The 22,417-nt window shown below is 44.4% G+C and overlaps 1 protein-coding gene across 14 annotated transcripts in view; it reads left to right on the top strand.

The window, feature by feature from the left end:
• MSI2 (musashi RNA binding protein 2) overlaps positions 1-22,417 on the top strand; it is a 645,448-nt gene that overhangs the window by 374,722 nt on the left and 248,309 nt on the right. For all 14 annotated transcript variants that reach the window (XM_034420743.3, XM_034420731.3, XM_034420734.3 and 11 more), the window contains exon 7: positions 7,303-7,351. In XM_034420743.3, the coding sequence (XP_034276634.1) occupies positions 7,303-7,351 (49 nt within the window). The remainder of the gene's footprint in view (positions 1-7,302; positions 7,352-22,417) is intronic.

Consider the following 22,417-nt stretch of genomic DNA (forward strand, 5'->3'; position numbering starts at 1 on the left):
ATAGATAAAAAGATTAATATATATAAAACGTATAAGATGTGACCCGGTCAACACTCTGTTCATAAAATATGTATGATGAAAGAAAAATTTTAATAAAACTTGTTTAAAAAAAATAAAGAAAGAACAGTGAATTAAGTTCCTTCCATTTACACGTAGTCCTCAATTTATGACAGTAATTGAGCCCAGAATTACGATTGTAAATTGTGAGAGTTGTTAGGTGGGTCATCATGTGACTGCACCCAATTCTACAACTTTTTTTGTGGTGGTCCTTAAGCAAACACCCCAGTCGTTAAGTGATCACGGTAGTTAAATGAACCCACAGTTTGCTATGGGTGTTTTTCTTGTTGGCAACTGGAAGTAAACTCCAGTTTCGGTTAAAAAACGTAAAATCATGGTCACAGGACTGCAGGAGACTTGAAATCAAAATGCAGCCATGTGACCCAGACATCCGTTGGAAGTGCGGATCCGGGTCTCCAGTACCTTTTCGGGGGGGGGGGGTCTGTCGTAAACCTTTGGTCACTAAGTGAACAGTCCCAAGCCTAGGACCTCCTGTGCTCGTGCAAAATGTGTGAATAATATATGGATCCACTTGTTAGTCAAGCTTTGGAAAGTTGAAATTTTAGCGATGGGAGGAGACGGCATGTCAGCTGGATCTCAGCGTTGTCACCTAGGTTACAGCTAACGGGAAGAAATAGGTCTTTGTGTCGTCTAGTGTGTTCCCCCTTAGACAAGGACCGGGCTGGCTGCCTTGTTATTTGTTGCCTTAGCTGGCTCCAGCGGTGTGGTATCTTAAAGAAACCGAACAAAGAAAGTTCAGAGAGTAGATCTCCCCGGAGAGGCCTGGAGCTCGGCTGAAATTTTGTCATGACAAGACGCCTCCAGCTCAAGCGGCGGTGGTCGGTGTTAGCCGGATTGCTGACCCCCTGAAGCTGTCAATTCTTAAGGGAAGGAAGCTATTAAAATTCAGCGGTCTCTCTGAAGCCCACTGCTATTGTAATCTCTGTCTAGATTGTGTAAATAATATCATGACACATGGATGAAAAAGCACGCCGGAACAAGAGATTTCAAACTCAGGTCTGTTTTTGCAACTGGATTGGTTTTCTGTCTTACAGGCGAGAAGGGATTTTAGCTTGGCGTGTTTGGTTTGCCAGACGGTGGAGCCCACCCATCTTTTCGGATTTGCTTTCTCCATCTCGGGGTCTGCCACTTTGTTTAGGTGCAGAGATATGCGCTTTGGGGGCTTATATTTCATACATTTTCTTCCCCCCACACACACATACTTTTTGGGGTGTCTTTGATACCATGCCTAATAGGAAGGAAATTAAAATAGAGATAAAGGTAAAGGTAAAGGTTCCCCTCACACATATGTGCTAGTCGTTCCTGACTCTAGGGGGCGGTGCTCATCTCCATTTCAAAGCCGAAGAGCCCATGCTGTCCAAAGACATCTCCATGGTCATGTGGCCAGCATGACTCAATGCCAAAGGCGCGCGGAACGCTGTTACCTTCCCACCAAAGGTGGTCCCTATTTTTCTACTTGCATTTTTTATGTGCTTTCGAACTGCTAGGTTGGCAGAAGCTGGGACAAGTAACAGGAGCTCACCCGTTATGCAGCACTAGGGATTCGAACCGCTGAACTGCCGACCTTTCGATCGACAAGCTCAGCATCTTAGCCACTGAGCCACCGCGTCCCTCAAAATAGAGATAAGTGCATACAAAACAAGCTAAAACTAAGCCCGGCAGCAACATTAGGACTCATTCTGCACGTGAATTGTAGTGAGACTGTGTGGTCCAATAGGAAGGTGATAATGAAGTTCTGTTACAGGTAGTCCTCGACTTATAACCATTTGTTCAATGACCATTCGAAGTTACAACGGCACGGAAAAAAGTGATTTATGACGATTTTTCACATTTATGACCATTGCGGCATCCCCATGGTCACATGATCAAAATCCAGATGCTTGTCAATTAACTCCTATTTATTTATTTTAAAATGTTTAGATTGCCGCCTACTTGCCCATGGTAACTTTATGACGGTTGCAGTGTCCCGGGGGTCATGTGATCACATTTTGTGACTTTGACAAGCAGAGTCAATGGGGAAGCCAGATTCACTTAATAACCGTGTTACTAACTTAAGAGCTGCAGTGATTCACTTAACAACTGAGGCAAGAAAGGTCGTAAAATGGGACAAAAGCCACTGTCTTGCTTAACAATTAAAATTATGGCATCCATTGTGGTCGTAAGTCGAGATTACCCGTATTTATAGAGAATTAGTTGGCAAGTTCAATGCTGTCTTTTTTTCTTTTCTTTTTTTTACAAATGTCAATTGTTTTCTCTAAAGGGATAAAGGACAAGGAAAGAACCATGTTTTTCCTCCCCCCAAAAAGTTGAGGCTGTACCTGAGGGGTCTCCAACCTTGGCAACTTTAAGCCTGGCGGACTTCAACTCCCAGAATTCCCTAGCCAGCTGGCTGGGGAATTCTGAGAGTTGAAGTCCGCCAGGCTTTAAGTTGCCAAGATTGGAGACCTTGCTGTACCTTACTATTTTTATTTTAGCGCATTGAAAAAAGTTGGAAGTTAACACTTTTTTCTTCTTTCCTCCCCTGCCCCATACTTTTCCTTCCCCTTTTTCTCTTCCCCACTTCCCTATTACCATGTTTCCCCAAAAATAAGACCCTGTCTTATATTTTTTTGAACCCTGAAATAAGCGCTTGGCCTTATTACCATGCGCTGAAAAGCCTGATTGGGCTTATTATCTGGGGATGTCTTATTTTGGGGGAAACAGGGTATCTTCATTCTCATTGTATTTTATATTAAGAAATTTAATTTAAAAATGTCTGTCTGTCTGTCTGTCTGTCTGTCTGTCTGTCTGTCTGTCTACCTACCTTACCTACCTACCTACCTATCTCTATCATCTACACACACACACACACACACACACACACACATGTTTTCCCTCCCATCACACAGTCTTCCCCCCCAAAAAAATTTAAGAGGATAAAATCTTCTTTCGGAGTCCATCTCTCCGTTCGGAATGGACTCTGAGCAGCTTTGTTCATCACCTTTGGAACCTTTAAAGTATTCCTGATGGTCAAGCATTGTTCCTACAAATCTACCGAGCTTCGTATGTCATCTGCTCTTCTGTCACACACATACACAGACCCTCTATCTGTAGCTACGATGACCTTCCCCATTTGAAAACAAGGCCTTCTGGATCCGGGCTCTGGCAGCATCTGTAGTGACAGGCAGCTTCAGCGCCCTGCTCCTCTTCTCTTAAAGAGCAGCACTGAGGTGTGGCCCTGTGGATGAAACGCAGGTGGACCAAGTCATGCAAATAACAGGATCTTGAAAGCTTTCCTTTCCTTTGGTCACACTTGAGTGCGTCGGGATCCTTCTGTTTCTCTGAAATGGAGCGGCTGGAATGTGGCGACTGAGTATAACCCCCCCCCCCTACACACACATACACACATCCTTCTCCCTGGAAACACCTGTGGCTTTTGAAAAGTCCATTGAATCCCTTTGAGGCCAAGCAGAATCTTGCCTTGGTGTCCTCTTGGACCTTCCGTGGGTGAAGCACCTGCCCTGCCTCCCCCAGTAGATTGGAGTGGGGTGGAGGGAGGATATTTCAATTTCAGGAGAGGCATATGTGGACAAAGGAGCTTTTGATTAAAGCAATACTGTATGCGCTGTCTAGTCTTGTTGTTTGCTGCTGCTTCTTTTTTTTTTTTGGAACCAGTTCTTCCAAGTAGGTTGACCACATCTGGGCTGCAGAAATGTAGGTGAAGGTGGGAGTCCATTGCATCAAAGAAATGCATGCAATTCTTTGCTGCCATCTAGTGGGTTTTCTGGAGTTTTGCAGCCCAGGTCTGGTCACTCAGCCACTGAGGTATATACCACAACTGCAGGGGTGGGTTCTACTTACCTTTATTACTGGTTCACAGCAGGGCCACGCGCAAGCGCAGAAGCGTTTTGATGACGTCGGGGTCGGTGGGTGGAGCCTCCCACCGGTTTTACTATCGGTTCCATAGAACCAGTGCGAACCAGGGGCAACCCACCACTGCACAACTGGTTGGATCACTGTTCTTCTACCACTGTTCTTCGAGATCTCACTGGCAGAAACTTGATTCTGGTTCTCCAACCATCTTTTTGGTACTTGACCTTCAGAAGGAAACATCCACATCTGCGTCTTGTTGAGCCAGCAGTGTGCCAAAAACGCCAATATTCCTAGGGATAGACTCAAGATCTCGTGAAGTGTTAATACCACTTTATAAGGCCTTGGTAAGGCCACACTTGGAATACTGCATCCGCTTTTGATCACCACGATATAAAAAAGATGTGGAGGCTCTAGAAAGAGTGCAGAGAAGAGCAACAAAGAGGATTAGGGGACTGGAGGCTAAAACATATAAAGAACGGTTGCTGGAATTGGGTATGTCTAGTTTAATGAAAAGAAGGCCTAGGGGTGACTTGATAGCAGGGGTCATGTGATCACTTTTTGCGACCTTCTGACAAGCAAAGTCCACGCAGAAGCCAGATTCACTTAAGAATCATATTACTAACTTAAGAACTGCAGCGATTCACGTAACAACTGCAGCAAGGAAGATCGTAAAATGGGGAAAAACTCACTTAATAACCATCTTACTTAGCAACAGAAATGTTGGTCTCAATTGAGGCCGTAAGTCGAAGACTACCTGTATTTTAAATTTTTCTCTAAAGGAAGCTAGTTGAGTGCTGTATAGATGGACTCCTGAGGTAGAATTAGAAATTGTGATGGGCTGCAGTGAAGTGGAATTTTCCCGGGAAGGTGGAAGCGTATTCCAAGGAGGGGAGCAAGATAAGAGGCAACACAGCCCAGAGCTGTAAAAAAGAGAGAGAGAGTTAGGATAGCCACCTCCTAGAACCGTGATGGCAAACTTATGGCATGCATGCCACAGGTGGCATGCGTAGCCATATCGGTGGGCACGCGAGCTTAGCTCCGGGGCACAAGTGCGCTGATTTTCGGGCCTTCTGGGCCAGCTGATTTTCGGGCCTTCTGGGCCCACCGGAGGGCTTCCGGGAGGGTGGGCAAGGCTGTTTTTACCCTCCACAGACTCCTAGAAAGGCTCTGGAGGCTGGGGACAGCAAAAAATGGGCCTTCCGGTCCCACTGGAAGTTGGCAAATGGGCCATTTTCAGCCTCCAGGGGGAAGGCTCCGGGGCACATGTGCGTGCCGGCCAGCTGATTTTCAGGCCTTCTGGGCCCACCGGAAGTTGGCAAACAGGCCATTTCTGGCCTCCAGGGGGCCTCCGGGGTGGGGGGTGGGGAAGGCCATTTTCGCCCTCTCCAGACTCCTAGAAAGGCTCTGGAGGCTGGGGAGAGCAAAAAACGGGCTAACCATGCCATCGTGTGCCAGGAGCGCGGGGGGTGGTCACCTGCACATGCGTGGGGGCAGGGTGCATAGAATTATGGGCGTGGGCATGCGTGCGTGACCCCCTCCCCCCAGGCTCCTGGCACACGATGGTAAAAAGGTTAGCCATCACTGTCCAAGAATCTCCCAAGGTATCTCCATTAGGGTGAGAGTAGTAAAGGTTTAGTCTGGCAAGATTCTGTCTTTTGGATATAAACAAATGATGAACTGAACTTTGGCTGGATTGTTCTAAGTCATTCTTGGGCTGGGCTCGATATAATTTTTTTTTAATGATTTTTTTCATAGGTGTGGCAAAAGTGAAGGCATACAGGCAAAGTGGTTTTATGATTTTGGTGGCACCGTCTCAGAGAAATGTTTGGGTGGGGTGCAAGTATATGATTGTAAGGCTTCTTTTCCCATGAAATGCACTAAGACTATCATGCAGGCAGGGGTGGGATTCAAAAATGTTAGCAACTGGTTCTCTGCCCGGTTGCTGGGTGGGCGTGGCCATGGAGGGCGTGGCCTACTTGGCCCCCTGCACCATGGCGGGAGTGCGTTTTCGCCCTCCCCAAGCTCTGGAGACTTTCCTTTTTTTTTCCCCCTCAAATTTTTTTTTTATTTTTATTTCTCATAAACACGTTTACATGTACAGTCCTTTATCCATCATTTTTCATTCATCTTATCTTTTAACTTTCATTTTTCATTTTTACTTTTTGGGGGCTATTCTTTTACCATTTACTTTTACCACAACCTTTCTTCTTCTCCTCCCCTTCTCTTCCTTCCTCTTTCTCCTCCTACTTTCTTTCTTCATTCTTCCTCTCCTTCTCTTTCCTATTTCCCTTCCCCCACTCCTCTCTTCTTCTCCCCTTTCCTCAGGGAGGGCAAAAACGGCCTTCCCCAGGCTCTGGAGGCCCTCCAGAGGCCAGAAACATTTTTCACCCTCCCAGAGCCTCCATGTGGGCGCTGCACTTACGTGGCATCCAAAACAGGCCACGTGGAGACTCCTGGGAGGAGTGGGGACGGGTGGGCGGGGCCAGCCAGTTCTTGCAACTACCGGTTCAGCGAACCAGATGTAAAATTAGCTGAATCCCACCCCGCATACAGGGAATGGAAAACTGTAAAAGGAAGATATGACATCCTGTTTCTATCGAGCCTTGAAGCTCCCAAGGTGTGGAGAGCATAACCTTAGTTAAAATTAGGTGTGTCGAAAGGATGGAAACAGGGAGCATGACTGCTAGGCACATGTTTTGTTTTGTTTTTTTAATTTGATTTATGTGCCGCCCTTCTCCGGAGACTCAGGACGGCTTACAATGCGTTAAGCAATAGCCTTCATCCTTTTGTATATTTATACAAAGTCAGCTTATTGCCCCCACAACTGGGTCCTCAATTTACCTACCTTAGAAAGGATGGAAGGCTGAGTCAACCTTGAACCTGGCGAGATTCGAACCTGCAGTAATTGCAGGCAGCTGGTCTTAATAACAGGGTGCTTTAGACCACTGTACTCCCAAGGCTCCTAAATGTTGTTTCGAATTCTTTCCAAACTGGACCGAACTGCTACATATACTGTGATGCAAAGTAAAATTGGAAATGAATGAAGATGACATTCACACAATCGTTGGCGAGAATACAAAATCAGGTAGTCCAAGGTCAGGGAATATAGGGAGACACAACGGCAGAGCCCCCTTTTAATTAAGAAGATAGCCAGAATTTCAACCCTCTTGTAATAACAGTGAATTACTTACCGATGCCATCGATCTCTGGGTGCCGTGATTATTGTTTTGTCTTTGGAACCCAACCTAACGATGCAGAAAAAGGAGGTTTGACGCCCCGGGTCAGATTGCTCATCGTGCCCCTCAATTGCTTCATAATTTGCGAGATTGTATTTCACCGTCTCTAAATCAAGGATGTCCTTGTATCTTGCAGGTAGAAGATGCCATGCTTATGTTTGACAAGACCACCAACAGACACAGAGGTAAGGAGGGGAATGAACCCCCACATTTTTTTAAAAAAAAAAAGTTGTATGGATTTTCTTTGGCTCATTGAAAAAAAGTAAATTTGTTCATTGTGGATAGTGGATGGTTTTTTTGTGTGTCAAAAGATGACGCAACTACTTTTCTCTGCAATGTCCAATGTTCTCTAATAGTACTTTTTGTGAATGGTGAATGTTTCTTTCTCGCTGGCGAATATCGTCTGGTGTCTATCGGTTTTTGTAATCATCCATTTTAGCCATACATACTTTTTTCCTATTTCAGATCTTGGGTCTTTACTTTTGTGCGATCAGAAAGGATCCTTAACGCGCGTTTCATGAGTGTCTTCTTTAAAACAACCCACTGTGGGGAAATCTGCTGCCATAGTTACTTGTAAAGTTGAATTTCCTTTTAGTTTCTTACAGATTTGATTATTTGGAAGGAGAAGACAGTTATGTAAATGGCCGGTTCTCCATCTTTCCCCTTTTTTGTGAAAAGGATGTTTACAGATAATTCTGTCGTTGCGGTTTAATTTTGGAATCCTACACAAAGCAAGGGCCTGGATTTGATCACCCTAAATCGACTTTTCCAACTCAGCGAGCTTGTCCTTTCGGGATATTTTTAAAAAATGCAGCCGTATTGTTTAGAATAAATTTAACCGCTCTGACTTGAAAACATAAGCAGAAATAATGATAATTCCATCGATGATTGAAAGCAAAGCCAAGAAGAGAACCTGATAAAGAGCTGACTAAGTATAAAAGGGATGCGGTGGCTCAAGAGGGACGCGGTGGCTCAGTGGCTAAGACGCTGGGCTTGTCAATCAAAAGGTCGGCAGTTCAACGGTTTGAATCCCTAGCGCCGCGTAACGGGGTGAGCTCCCGTGACTTGTCCCAGCTTCTGGGACAACCTAGCAGTTCAAAAGCACGTAAAAAAAAAATGCAAGTAGAAAAATAGGGACCACCTGTTCCGTGTGCCTTTGGCGTTTAGTCATGCCGGCCACATGACCACGGAGATGTCTTCGGACAGCGCTGGCTCTTCGGCTTTGAAACGGAGGTGAGCACTGCCCCCTAGAGTTGGGAACGACTAGCACATATGTGCCAGGGGAACCTTTACCTTTACCTTAAGTATAAATGGGCTTGGTGAGGCTTTCTGCTTTGGGATGGATGATAAATGTCTCTCGATTTTGTTTCATGTGGTGCCTCTGCTATACATGATGGGCTTCATCCTCGAACCTGAGCCCATGCAGTGGGAATACAGTCTTCTGACAGAGTGACCAAATCTGTTGTTTCGGACCTTTGTGGTTGATCTGAGATAAAGGGAAATAAATTGGGGTGAGAGTGATTTAAGGAAAGGCTATATCGTTCAATGGGGGCCAGATGAAGAAGGCCAGGTTTTCAGGTTGGAAGAGGTTTCAAGTAGCTGAGTTCCTCGGGTTCCTTGGTGATCTCTGAGCTTGGTTGCAGACGTTTCATTACCTAACTAGGTAATATCATCAGTGCTGACACCTGCAAGAAACAGCTTGCAAGAAAGCAACCAAGCTCAGACACCACCAAGGACCCCTCGTTTCAACCCTGAGCTACAGATATTCCCTTCTTAGCTGGGGTACTCTCTGATCCTGGAGCATGTTGCTATTGGACCATTGTTTTTCAAAGGATAACTCGGGGAACTTTGCATGGTTTTTTTTTTTTTTGTTTCATTCTGAGAATTGAACCCGGGCAGACCCTTAGGAGGCTAACAAAGTACAAAGGATATTGGTTCTAGAATGGAAACCACCTTTTTTTTTTATTATTTCAGAAAGTCATGGGTTTTATTACCACCGCCTTTCAAAAAAACCTTTGCCCTTGGTTCACTTCTCCTCTTCCTTTGCTTTCTCTTGTTTTCTTTTCTGGAATCTTTCTAATGAAAAGTGTTAGCAAAGGGCACGATGATAACTGGCTCCATTTGCCAATTGACTGCCTTGGAAAGAAGCATAGATAGATAATTTTATTTCTATACCGCCCCTCTCCCGAAGGACTCGGGGCGGTGTACAGCCAGGTAAAAACACAATACAAATATCACAATTTAAATTTAAAAAATTATTAAAAGTATTACATTTAAGGCCAATTAACTAAAAAACCCCAAAATTTAAGAACTCCAAATTTAAAACTCAATTTATGAATCTAGCCCTGCCTGTTGGAAGAGCAGAGTCTTAAGAGCACAGCGGAAAACTCGGAGGTCAGAGATCTTGCGTATGTCCACGGGCAGTTCATTCCAAAGGGCAGGGGCTCCCACAGAGAAGGCTCTCCCCCTGGGTGTTGCCAGCCGACATAATTTGGCCGACGGCACCCTGAAGAGTCCCTCTCTGTGGGAGCGAACTGGACAGTGGGAGGCTATCGGTGGCAGACGGTGGTCTCGTAGGTACCCAGGTCCTGAGCCATGGAGCGCTTTAAAGGTGGTAACCAACACCTTGAATCGCATCCGGAAGACCACTGGGAGCATGTGCTTTCCGTGGAGCTAAATGTCATAAATGGTGTAGGGTCTCCTGCTTGGGCAGGGGGTTGGACTAGATGACCTACAAGGTCCCTTCCAACTCTGTTAATCTGTTAAGATCTTTTGAGGGTATGTTTTTTTTTAAACAAGTTTTATTGGGTTTTTTTTCTTTTCTCCTCTCCCACCTTCAGCCACATCTTTCTTTCTTTTTTTTTTGAACAGAGTGTTGCTCGTTTCTTATCTTATACAATTAGTCAAATTCAAATACATTTTACTCAATTACAATTTTTATCAATATCGTCTTCCCCCCTTTCCTTTTTTTTTGAATATACCTCAGTATTTCTATACTTGCCTATATAAACACCTTCTTCATTTATCCCTAAATTCTAACTTTGCTAGTTGTACATATTTGTCCTCTTTTATTCTTTAACAATTAGTTCTTTTTCGTAATATATTTATATTTGCTTGTTCAGAGATGCCTTTCTTCCATTTCATCTTCTTTTTTTATTGTACAGCAATTTTTCTCCTCAAACCTATCCTCTTCCTCTTCCCTCTTCTCCTTCCAACTTTCTTTCCCCATCTTCTTCTTCTCTTCTCTACTTCCCCTTCCCTTCTCCTTCTCCTCCTCTCTTTCCCCCCTGTCTTACCTTCTCTCCTCCTCTGCTTTCCTTTCCCTTCCTTTCTCCTTACTCTTCCCTCCCCTTCCTGCTCCCCTCCAATTCCTTCATCTCTCTCTCTATTGCTGTATTCATTTCCAATTTAATGTTTTCCATTGTGGAGTTCGGGCAGCACTTTTGGGGGTAAAGTTGACCTTTTTTAAAAAAAAAAAATTGATTTATATGCCGCCCTTCTCCGGAGACTCAGGGCGGCTTACAGTGCGTTAAGCAATAGCCTTCATCCTTTTGTATATTTATACAAAGTCAGTTTATTGCCCCCACAAACTGGGTCCTCAATTTACCTACCTTAGAAAGGATGGAAGGCTGAGTCAACCTTGAGCCTGGCAAGAGTTCGAACTTACTTTAATTGCAGACAGCTGGTGTTAAATTACAGTGCCTTGTCTGCAGAGCTATCCAGGCTCTATCCAGGCCCTTCACCAAGCTATCCAGACCTTGGTGAAACCGTGTCCCACCAATGCTGTGGTTGTATTCTACGCAATCAGCTTTCAACAGTGAGAACAATTGGGCATTCCTGCTCCCACCTATAGATGTGTGTGCAAAATTCCTTAGGTTTCAGGTCTGGCACTTCTCTTCTTCCCCTCCCCTCCCACCCCCCCCCTTTTTTTTTGTTTGAATCTGGAAGTCTGACAGCTTGCAAGGACCTAATGAGGAGCTGTTCAACAGGGAAGCCTCAAACTGCTCCTGTGTGGTCTTTGTGTCATTCCCTGCAGGCAGTGCAAAGGTGACAAGTTTTAGAATGGAAATAGCGGAGGGCCCTTTGGTGTCAAATTCTAGGGCTTGATTTTTTTTTCTTGTTAAGGGAATAAGGGTGGGTTTTTTCCCCCCTCTCTCCCTCCAAAAGGTTTAATTAATGCCCCCGAGGCATACTACAGTAACTTCTCCTTTCTCACCTGTAGTGTGGCTGGGGTGTGAGCAGAGCCGTTTCCCACCTCTTCCCTTTTTTTCACCCCCACTCCCCCCTTTCGCTCATGGTCCAGCTTCAGATTTTACCCCCCGTGGTGAAGATACTTAAGGACGAACTCTATGAAACAAAGCTGCTGCTTGGAGCTGGATCCAGCAGGCAGCGGCTGCTCGGTTGAGCATCTCTGCACTTGTAAAAGGGAAGTGCAGAGAAAGGCTTGCTCCGGGGAAAGGGAGGTGGTTGGTCCTTCGCAGGGGTGAAATGCTCCCAGTTCGGACTGGATCACCCGATCCGGTAGTGATGGTGGCGGGTGGTTCGGAGAACCGGTAGCAAAAATCCCTGCTTCCCCCCCCCACCATGCCCAGCTGAGTCGCACAATCATCAGAGGCTTTTTTAAAAAAACTTTTAAAAGCATTTTTTCTACAACCTCTTCCAATGAAAAAATGCTTTTAAAAGTAAAAAAAAAAGCCTCTGATGATCGCGCGGCTCAGCTGGGATCGTCAGCGGCTTTTCAAAGCATTTTTTTCTGCAACCTCTTGGCCAAAGAGGTGGTAAAAATATGCTTTGAAAAGTCTCTCACGATCCCAGTTGAGTTGCCTGATCGGCAGAGGCTTTTCAAAGCATTAGAAAAAATGCTTTGAAAAGTTAAAAAAAAAAAAAAAGTTGGCCACGCCCACCCAGTCACATTACCCACCACCACCACCAAGCCACGCCCACAGAACCGGTAGTAACAAATTTTACATTTCACCCTGGTCCTTCTCATTGCTTTAATCTGACTGAAAAACAGGGTGGTGGGGGGGGGGGAGTTTTGACACTATAGCAATAGCAACAGCATTTAGACTTATATAATGCTTCACAGTGCTTTTACAGCCCTCTCTAAGCGGTTTACACAGTCAGCCGATGGCCCCCAACAATCTGGGTCCTCATTTTACCCACCTCGAAAGGATGGAAGGCTGAGTCAACTTTGAGCCTGGTGAGATTCGAATGGCCAAATTGCAGGCAGCCAGCAGTCAGCAGAAGTAGCCTGTAGTACTGCACTCTCACCACTGCGCCACGGCGGTTCTTATCTATCTGTGGAAATGTGTGACAGTATCTTCTCTTGTACGCTGTCCCAAAGTATAGGCAGTCCTGGACTTTCATTTAGTGACCATTCAAAGTTACAGGGACACTGAAAAAAGTGACTTATGACCGTTCGTCACGCTTACGACCATTGCAGCATCCCCATGGTCACCTGATGAAAAAATTGGATGCTTGGCAACTGTCTCATATTTGTGATGGGCGCAGTATCCCGGGGTCATGTGATCCCCTTTTGCGACCTTCTGACAAGCAAAGTCAATGGGGAAACAGATTCATTTTACAACCGTGGTTCTAACTTAACCACTGCAGTGATTCACTTAACAACGGTGGCAAGAAAGATCGTAAAATTAACAACTATCTTGCTTAGCAACCTCAGTTTTGAGCTCAGTTGTGATTGTAAGGACTACCTGTAAAACTCCATACTTCTGGTCACTTTTTTCAGTGCCGTTTTAACTTTGAATGGTCACAAAACGAATGATTGTAAGTTGAGGACTACCTATATTTGCAGCTTGCCAATTCTTAAGATGTAGTAGCTCAGCAATCTAATGACTGCTGATATCTCTCCTTCTTTTCTCCAATATTGATATCCTTGGACTTAATTCTGACATTTCCTTTCCTCCCAGTGTGTATTTTCTATTGATATAGCCTATCTTGAGCAATTAAGCCCAAGATCTAAAACTCTTCGCCAAGAATTATTCATTAAAAACGGTGTTTGGCCCATAAGCTGATTTATTTCTGATTTATTTGCAGTTAATCTACTGATTATATTACTGAATACAAGAAAGGGCTTTTGCGGGTTTCACATCCATTCATGCCAAAAGTTACTAATTCACCAAATAAAATATTCACTGACAGCATATATTAAAACTTGTCAGTAAGTCAAGTGTGCGTAAATACCTTGAAATTATGAGCAGTTATTTTTACCTACTTTCTCTCTGCCTTCGTTTTTGTTTGATTTTTTTTGTCTTCCAAAGCCGCACCATATGGTATATCATACTTTTACTGTGATTTCTATTTGTTTTGATTGCCTTTGGTTGTTTTTAAACAGTGCACATTTTACAAATAAAATGAATTACATTTTTTTCCCCTGGATTGCACAGTATCATCATTCTGGGCCAATATAACTTGGAGAACTGGAACAATGCTGGGACACTTATCCATGCTGGCTTCTTATACAGTTCCCATTTGTTCAGCTCCACGTTGGTGGATACTTGGTGGTGACCTCCCAGATAAATTGTTTCTCAGCCTTGGCAAACTTTAAGATGGGTGGACTTCAACTCCCAGGATTCCCCAGCCAGCAAACTGTCTGGGGAATCCTGGGAGTTGAAGTCCACCTGTCTTAAAGTTGCCAATTTTGAAAAACACGGCATCAGATGGTACCAATACTGTTGTTCTACTCTGTGGCTCAACCCCTCTTAAATGCACCTGTGCGCTCCGAGTTACGATGGATAAAGACGAAGCTTTCTTTGGAACGAGGATGTTCTTTGGCTTTACGGAAGGTACGGTCTCTCAGTTGTAATTGACCCCATGCCGAATATAATAAGCTTAGAAGCAGGATATGGCTGCTATTAAGGCAAATGCAGTTTTCAGGTTGCGTCAGCAGAAGTTTAATGGCCGAATCAGGGCAAAAAATAGTTTCACCTTCTTCTGCATTAGTCAACCCCATCACAGGTTTTGCATCCCATTCAGGAGATCTCTCTTTAGGAAAGGTGTGTAAGAAAAGTTGGGCAGATTCTGAGAGGGACCCCAAGGGCGATCAGGAGATGTTTAAGCTCTGTGAAATACAAGTAGTCCTTCACTTATGGTGTTGTGGCCCATCAGTGGCCTGTGCAGCTAGTAGATGATTCCGACAGTGAGGAAGCTGGTATGGTGCTGCGCCAGCAGCCTGTGCAGCTGGCACTCAAGTCAGACAATGAGGAGGCTGGAGAAGATGTGGTGCCAGAGGCGGGGATTTAGCCAGGGCCTTCAGAACCTTCAGAAGCTCCCTTAAGTGAAGAGGACAAAGAGGAAGAGCCTCTTCTCGATGCACGGGCGTGCAGAGCTGCCAAAAGGCAGGAGTGGCTCCTCAGGAGGAGGTCTCCTTGGGAGTAAGGCTTGGGGCTAATTGGCCACTCCCTTAGCCTATTTAAGGAAGGACGACGACTGAGGCAATTTGCAGGGAACAACTTCGTTCACTCTCCTTCGTGTCTTGATCTTAGTTCTCTTATCAGTTTCCTGCAAATTGCTTCTGGGCTTTCTGCCAATCCTAGTAAGATTACGATTATTTATTCTTTGGATTCTTGTAGGCTGTTAACAAGTTGTTAACTTAACAACTGCCTCAATTAGGAACTGAAGTTCCTGTTCTGACCTAGGCTTCCTTAGAAATTAAAACAGCACAAGCTTAGTCCCGGCAAACCTCTTTAATTCATACAGCTGTAAATTACTTTCATTTACAGTCTGCAAGGCTTGATAAACAGTCTTTCAGAGGAAGGTGATCAACACCCACCTATCTTACGTGCAACGCTGCCAGAGAGCTAATTTCCAGAGACAAGGCAAGGCCAAACTTGGCACAGAGTCACAAACAGAATTTTCAGATCTTGAATCGGCCAGATGAACTAATTGCTTCCTGCAAAAGCTCACGTCCCATTCGCTTCTCTTTTATGTCTTATGGGAGGGGCCAATCATCTCCAAGCCTTACTCCCAAGTCAACCCTGTTTCCTTAATTGTTCCTGTCTCCTGGCAGCTCTGCACATGCGCACACTGGGAACAGGCCCACGCTGTTCTTCTGCCTCACTGATGTCAGACTCTGGAGACTCAGGAGGCAGCAAAGAACTACCAGATGGCCTTGGCCCCCTCTCTGCCTCGGATTCAGAGCCCTCGTCCCAGCCTTCCCCAGACTCCACGTTCCTCCCCAACCTCCTCACTGTCCAAATCTGCTGCCAGCTCTGCTGGCCACTGGCGGGCCACAACAGTTCCAATCCCCATTGTGATTTGTAAAGCAAGGAATACCTGTATGATATCTGTATAATTCTCAATCATCCAGGTCACGGTTGATTGCAAAAGTGCTTTTTCCAAAAATCAACTGAATTTTCTTGGGTTTTTTTTCCCCCTCTGAAAATGTTTCATTTCTCATCCAAGAAGTTAAAACTGAAGAAGCTTCTTGGATGAGAAGTGAAACATTTTCAGAGAAAAGAAAAGTCCAGTTTCCTCTTGGGGGGGGGGAACCCACCTTTGGGACTACCTGTATGATAGGAATCTTCAAGTACCTGACAGAGTGTCCCAACATAAGAACTCCAAGTTCTGCTCTGTGCAAACTCTGAGTCCCAACTGGAAGAGCAGATCAAGGCCACAATGATTGGGTCCATTTCACTGAAGGCGTTCAAGCAGAGGCTGGACTGCCATTGGATTGGGACGCTTTGAATTTGGACTCCAGCATTGAGCAGGAAGTCGGACCCCGTGTTTTTGAGGTAAAACTAATTATTCCCACCGTTTTAAATACCGGTAATTGGATCACAGGGTATTTGCTGACCAACAGTATATACATCACAGTCATTGCAATGTTGTGGCTTTTTGGATTTGTATAGACCCCCAGGTCAGTCACAACAGAAGACAGTCAATTATGAAGGCAGGAGGAGGGCATCCGTTTCCATGCTCCCGGCTCTGCTGTGTTTCTAAAAGAAGTCGTTGTTTTTGTTAGGGTGAACATGATGGGAGAGAATTAAGGGATTTTTCCTATTTTGGATCCAGTTTCCCAGGTAGACATCTGGCTTAAGGATGTGCCTTGTGCCCCATTCTTCAAAGGCCCTTCTGGCCAAGTTAAGCTTTTCGGTGAGATGGGGATGAATTTGCTTGGCACTGCAGTTATGGCTCACCTAATACAAATAGGTGAGATACAGACTTCAACAGGTTGTTAGGACTGCAGAAAAAATAATTGTAACCAGCCTGCATTCCATTGAGGACCTGCATTTTGCACAAACCAGAAAGAGGGCTGAGAAGATATCTACAGACCCCTCGCATCCTGGACATAATCTGTTTCAATTTCTCCCTTCAGGATGCCACTTATAGCATTGCACGCCAACTAGACTAGACATAAAAAGAGTTTTTTCTCTCTGTGCCATCACTCTGCTGAACACTTAATTCCCACAGGGCTGTCTCATTTCTCATGTTTTCTCTCATCTTTCCTACTATCTTCTCCTATTGGTTTCTTAAGATTTATCAGTTGTTGTTTGTAACTTGCGTAACTATGATTTATGAGCTGTGACCTATGACTTGCTTATATGTACACTGTGAGTTTATGTGCTGGAGACAAAATCCTTGTGTGCCTGATCACACTTGGCCAATAAAGAATGCTATTCTATTCTAAAATGCAAGACCAACTTTCTCAGTTAGCGTATATACGCATCCACATGCCTTGCATATAGAAACTGTAGCCTATCAGCCCAGCTTTGGTGGGCTAGATTTCTGGGTGCAAGGATCTCTGTTTAATTAATGTGGAGGAAGATTCGATTATGTGGTCTGTAGTGGCAGAATACAGATTGCACAGATATTCTCAGTTTACAGCAAGGGAAAAAAACTACAAAGCAAGCTACAGTTTAAGATGGGAAAAAAAATCCATAGTTCCAGTCATTATTTTCTCTAATATGTTGTTAGGCCCAATTTTGCAATATCCAAAAGAAGTTTACAGATAATTGTTGTTGTTGTGGTTAGTTGCGATGTCGTGTCCGACCCATCGCGACCCTATGGACAACGTTCCTCCAGGCCTTTCTGTCCTCTACCATCCTCTGGAATCCATTTAAGTTCACTCCGACTGCTTCAGTGACTCCATCCAGCCACCTAGAATGGAATAGAATAACAGAGTTGGAAGGAACCTTGGAGGTCTTCTAGTCCAACCCCCTGCTTAGGCAGGAAACCCAACCCCACTTCAGACAAATGGTTATCCAACATCTTCCTAAAAATTTCCAGTGTTGGAGCACTCACAACTTCTGCAGGCAAGTCGTTTCACTGATTAATTGTTCTAATTGTCAGGAAATTTCTCCTTAGTTCTAAGTTGCTTCTCTCCTTGATTAGTTTCCACCCTTTGCTTCTTGTCCTGCCCTCAGGTGCTTTGGAGAATAGCTTGACTCCCTCTTCTTTGTGGCAGCCCCTGAGACTGCTATCATGTCTCCCTAGTCCTTCTTTTCATTAAATTAGACATACCCAGTTCCTGCAACCGTTCTTCATATGTTTTAGCCTTCAGTCCCTTAATCATCTTTGTTGCTCTTCTCTGCACTCTTTCTAGAGTCTCCACATACAGTAGAAGATGGAAAGGTTGATCTCAGAGTTGATCTTAATAAGGAGCTGGGGGGAAGAGGGATTGTGCACAATGAAAATAACTGATCTTCTCTGCACTCCTTCTAGAGTCTCAACACCTCGTTCTCTGTCGTCCCCTTCTTCTTTTGCCCTCAATCTTTCCCAGCATTAGGCTCTTCTCCAGCGAATCCTTCCTTCTCATTCGGTGGCCAAAGTATTTGAGTTTCATCTTCAGGATCTGGCCTTCTAAAGAGCAGTCAGGGTTGATCTCCTCTAGGACTGACCGGTTTGTTCACCTTGCAGTTCAAGGGACTCGCAGGAGTCTTCTCCAGCACCATCGTTCTCTAATATAGGCGTACGTTAAGTATGCCTATACACACACTTACACTCCCCCTTTAAACCTAAACATATTAAACTGAAATGGGAGGGCCCAGCTGAGTTTGTGGTTTCTTCCCCAAATTGAAAGCAGAGCTCTTGAGAGTCGCCTAATTTATCTCTCATGGTTGAAACTCTTAAACCCACATGTGTTTTTACACTCTGCAAAGGGGGTGGGCCCCTCGCCAGCCCCTGCGTGGATTGTCTTGCAAGCCACAAATGTGTCAGCTTCTTGGAGTAATGCGTGTAGTGAATTAGTTTAGGGAATTTGCCAAAGAAAAGTTTAAAGCTTCAGAGCGAAATCAAAGCCTCTAACGAGCCCAGGAAAGTTCACATCAGCACAGCCGCCAAGACCCATTTCCTTGAGCGCGAGGAGGCGGCTGGCGGAGCAGCTTTCCGCTCGCGTCCTGATTTCTGGCCCCGACAGAATGGAGGGATTTGCGCTTTGCAAACGAATCCTTGAACTTCTGGGGTGGGATTTCAAGAAGGGAAGCGGTTGGGATCGGGAAAAACTGGGATCGCAGGCAGCCGCTAAGCATCGTCCCTCCATCCTGCACAGATGGAGCTTGTAGTTGTGGTTGATTTGTCCATAAAATGCAATTAATAACAAACTGCTGACAGCATCTCAGCTGAACTAAGTAGGCATGAAAGGTAGATGGGAGACCACCAGGAGGGGCAATTCCAGGAGGGGAAATAGGGAAGTTGAACCAACCCTTTGGAAGGCGGCACTGCGAAACTAAACAAGTAGTCCTTGAGTTACGACGGATCTCCCCAGAACTACTTATGAACCAGTTTCAAATTTCCAACATCCCGCTATCTGCACGCTCATGGCCACATGATTGCATTGTGGGTGCCCCACATTTATGGCTGTTTGCAGCATCCTGCAGTCACATGAATGCGATTTACAAGGTTGTGTGGGGGAAAAGATGTTTGCTTCTGGTTTCCAGCAAAAAAACCATCAGTTGGGGAAAATGGTTTCCCTTAACAACTGGGACATTCACAAAGTAAAATTGGGCGCAGTGACATGGCGACCCTTAACGACTGCCATGACCTACAACGTAATTCTGGGTGCAACTGTGGTCATAAGTAGAAGACTACCTATATATCTGAACGAAAGCCATGTGGATGAAGGTCAAGCTTGGCTCAGGGAAGTCTTTATTCTAAATTGTAATCGATCCAATAGCCTAGCATTAGATGAAGTGAAACAGGATCTGCACTAATAAGAAAGCCAAGCATTAAGAGGAAAAAAAGGAAAGTGCAGATGTTTGAAGAGAGAGAGATTTGATTTAGACCAGTGTTTCTCAATCTTAGCAATGTTAAGATATGTGGACTTCAACTCCCAGAATTCTGGGACTTGAAGTCCACACATCTTAAGATTGCTGAGAAACACTGATCTAGACCAAGGATCTTCAAACTTGGCAACTTTAAGACTTGTAGACTTCAACTCCCAGAATTCCCCAGCTAGCATCGCTGGCTGGGGAATTCTGGGAGTTGAAGTCTTAAACTTCCCAGGTTTAGAGACCTCTGCTTTTAGAGGGTACATGGAGGTGAATTCCAAAACAGTGTGGCAGGAAGAATAAATGTGATGTGATCACACTTATCTCATGGATACCGTACAGGGACTGGATTTAAAAACATACCCTCTGGATCCTGAACTAACTTGCTATTGGTAGAAAAAGTTGATAGGTCTTTTATCTAGGGCTCTCCAGGCCCAAGATTTTGAACTGCAAAAATAGAAGGGGGGTTGGTGGCATTTTTTCTCAAGTTTAAGGCCAAGGAAGCTCTCTGAGATCATTGACAACTGCTTTTCCATGGCTGTAGAATGACCAGAATTTAAAATCCGGTCTGTGCATTCCCCAAGGACAAAAAAAGAGAGATAAGGTTTGTTGGAGCACAATGCAAATTAAATGCGATACGAACGATAAACGGTTGGTGTCCTGTGGTTGCTGCCACTTCTGTTTCAATTTTGATCTTAAGGTCGCTGGTGATTATCAGTTGGGACAGAGAAACCAGGCCCCGGGATCAGCTTGCACTGATGTAACTTGACTCTAGATGTCACCGCGTGTTGACCAGAGTATCCTAACATGGTCCATGCCAGTTGACTACGAGGAAGCAAAAAACGACCTCCCTTGTAAAGCCGAATCTTAAGAAGCAGGAAGAACGTCAAATTTTTTTCTCTCCAACTCCCAGCTTCTCATTTCTCAGCTAAACGTGTCCGAGAGAAATTGTATTTTATTTTGCAAAAAGCAGAGAGGACTTGGCAAGGAAGGTGTTCAGTAACCCCTCTTGGTTTTTCCCGCTGGTTGTTTAATGCCGCCGCTTCCTTACCTTGGCAGTAATAAGAGTTGGCCCCAGGGCATTGCTGCCCAAAGGACCAGATGCTGACTTATAATGGACAGCAGAAATAATCTTAAAGAAGAGGAGGAAAAGCCACAATCGGAGCAAGGGGGCAGAGAAAGGAAATCTGAGTCCAGTCAGAAATGTAATTTGAAAAACCTTCTCATACCTGACTCACCTTAGTCCTCTTGAAGATAAAGAGAGAGGAGGAAGGAAGCTCATTCAGACCTGCTGTCAATCCTGACATCTGCAAAGTTTCTGTTATTGACCTTCTAATAAAAGTTAGCATTCATAACGTAAGTGTCCGTTGCCTGGTCTACTTTGAAAGGCTGACATGACCTCACTTTCCCCCCCCTCCCCACCAGCCTTGTAGCAAAATAAAAAAATAAAAAATGACAGAGCTGGCAATCACTACAGATAGTCCTCATTTAGCGACCACAATCGGGACTGACAGCTCGGTTGTTACGCGAAGCCATTGCTAAGTGAAACCGTGACTGTGCTTATGACCTTAGTTCAGCTTTCCTTGACTTTGCAAGCCTAAATGTGGGCTTTGGCTGCAAAGTTAACGTAACTGTGAAATCTTTGCATTTGTGACCTTCACAGGTGTACAATGCCAAGGGAAGCTGAATTAAGATTGTCAGCACAATCACGGTTTCACTTAGCAACCATTCTGTTGAATGACCCAAGTTGCCAGTTCCGACTGTGGTCACTAAACGAGGACTACCTGTATCTGGCAAATAACGTGGCATATGCAGCCTTGCCCTCCACCTTGCCCAGCCCCTTCATTCTATCAAATATGGGGCTGGCCTGGGCATCGGCATGGGTCAAACATGTTTGCCCTTGCCTACGTCTACCATTTTCCCCATTTACTAATCAATGGGACATTATGTTTCAGATACCATGCTGGGTTTATAGTGATTGATTGACTGATTGATGGGATTTCTGTGTCACTCTATTCCAAAAGTGCTCTGAGCAACAGTGCAGCAGAACTTAAAGGTTAAAGGCATCAAAATAGTAGTGGCAGTTAATATGTATTACAATAACATTAACCAGTAGAAGTAGATGAGAACAGAACCAAAGACAAATTCCTTGTGTGTCCAATCACACTTGGCCAATAAAGAGTTCTATTCTATTCTATTCTATTCTATTCTATTCTATTCTATTCTATTCTATTCTATTCTATTCTATTCTATTCTATTCTATTCTATTCTACCCTACCCTACCCTACCCTACCCTACTCTATTCTACCCTACCCTACCCTACCCTACCTTACTCTATTCTATTCTATTCTACCCTACCCTACCCTACCTTACTTCTATTCTATTCTATTCTATTCTATTCTATTCTATTCTATTCTATTCTATTCTATTCTATTCTACTCTACTCTACTCTACTCTACTCTACTCTACTCTACTCTACTCTACTCTATCCTACCCTACCCTACCCTATTCTATTCTACCCTACCCTACCCTACCCTACCCTACCCTACCTTACTCTATTCTATTCTACCCTACCCTACCCTACCCTACCTTACTCTATTCTATTCTATTCTATTCTACCCTACCCTACCCTACCCTACCCTACTCCTATTCTATTCTATTCTATTCTATTCTATTCTATTCTATTCTATTCTATTCTATTCTATTCTATTCTATTCTATTCTATTCTACTCTACTCTACTCTACTCTACTCTACTCTACTCTACTCTACTCTACTCTACTCTACTCTACTCTACTCTAAAAATATCTCCCTAGTACTTTCTTTCAGAGATGTGTTTATATGTGCGATAGTACGTTGTGGAACCACAAAATGCACAAAGCTTCTCTTGGGTAAAGGCCGTAACCAGCCCAAATCTTAATTCTTCACTCTTCATACGTTTCCAGCACTATTTTATTTTATTTTTTTACTTCTGGATCAGTTGGTTGGATTCTGCTTTTCTGCATCTCTGGGTTGTTGTTTTTTTTAAC

This window comes from Pantherophis guttatus, chromosome 1, assembly GCF_059756535.1.
Source record: "Pantherophis guttatus breed Tessera chromosome 1, ASM5975653v1, whole genome shotgun sequence".
In the NCBI taxonomy this organism is placed as follows: Eukaryota; Metazoa; Chordata; class Lepidosauria; order Squamata; family Colubridae; genus Pantherophis; species Pantherophis guttatus.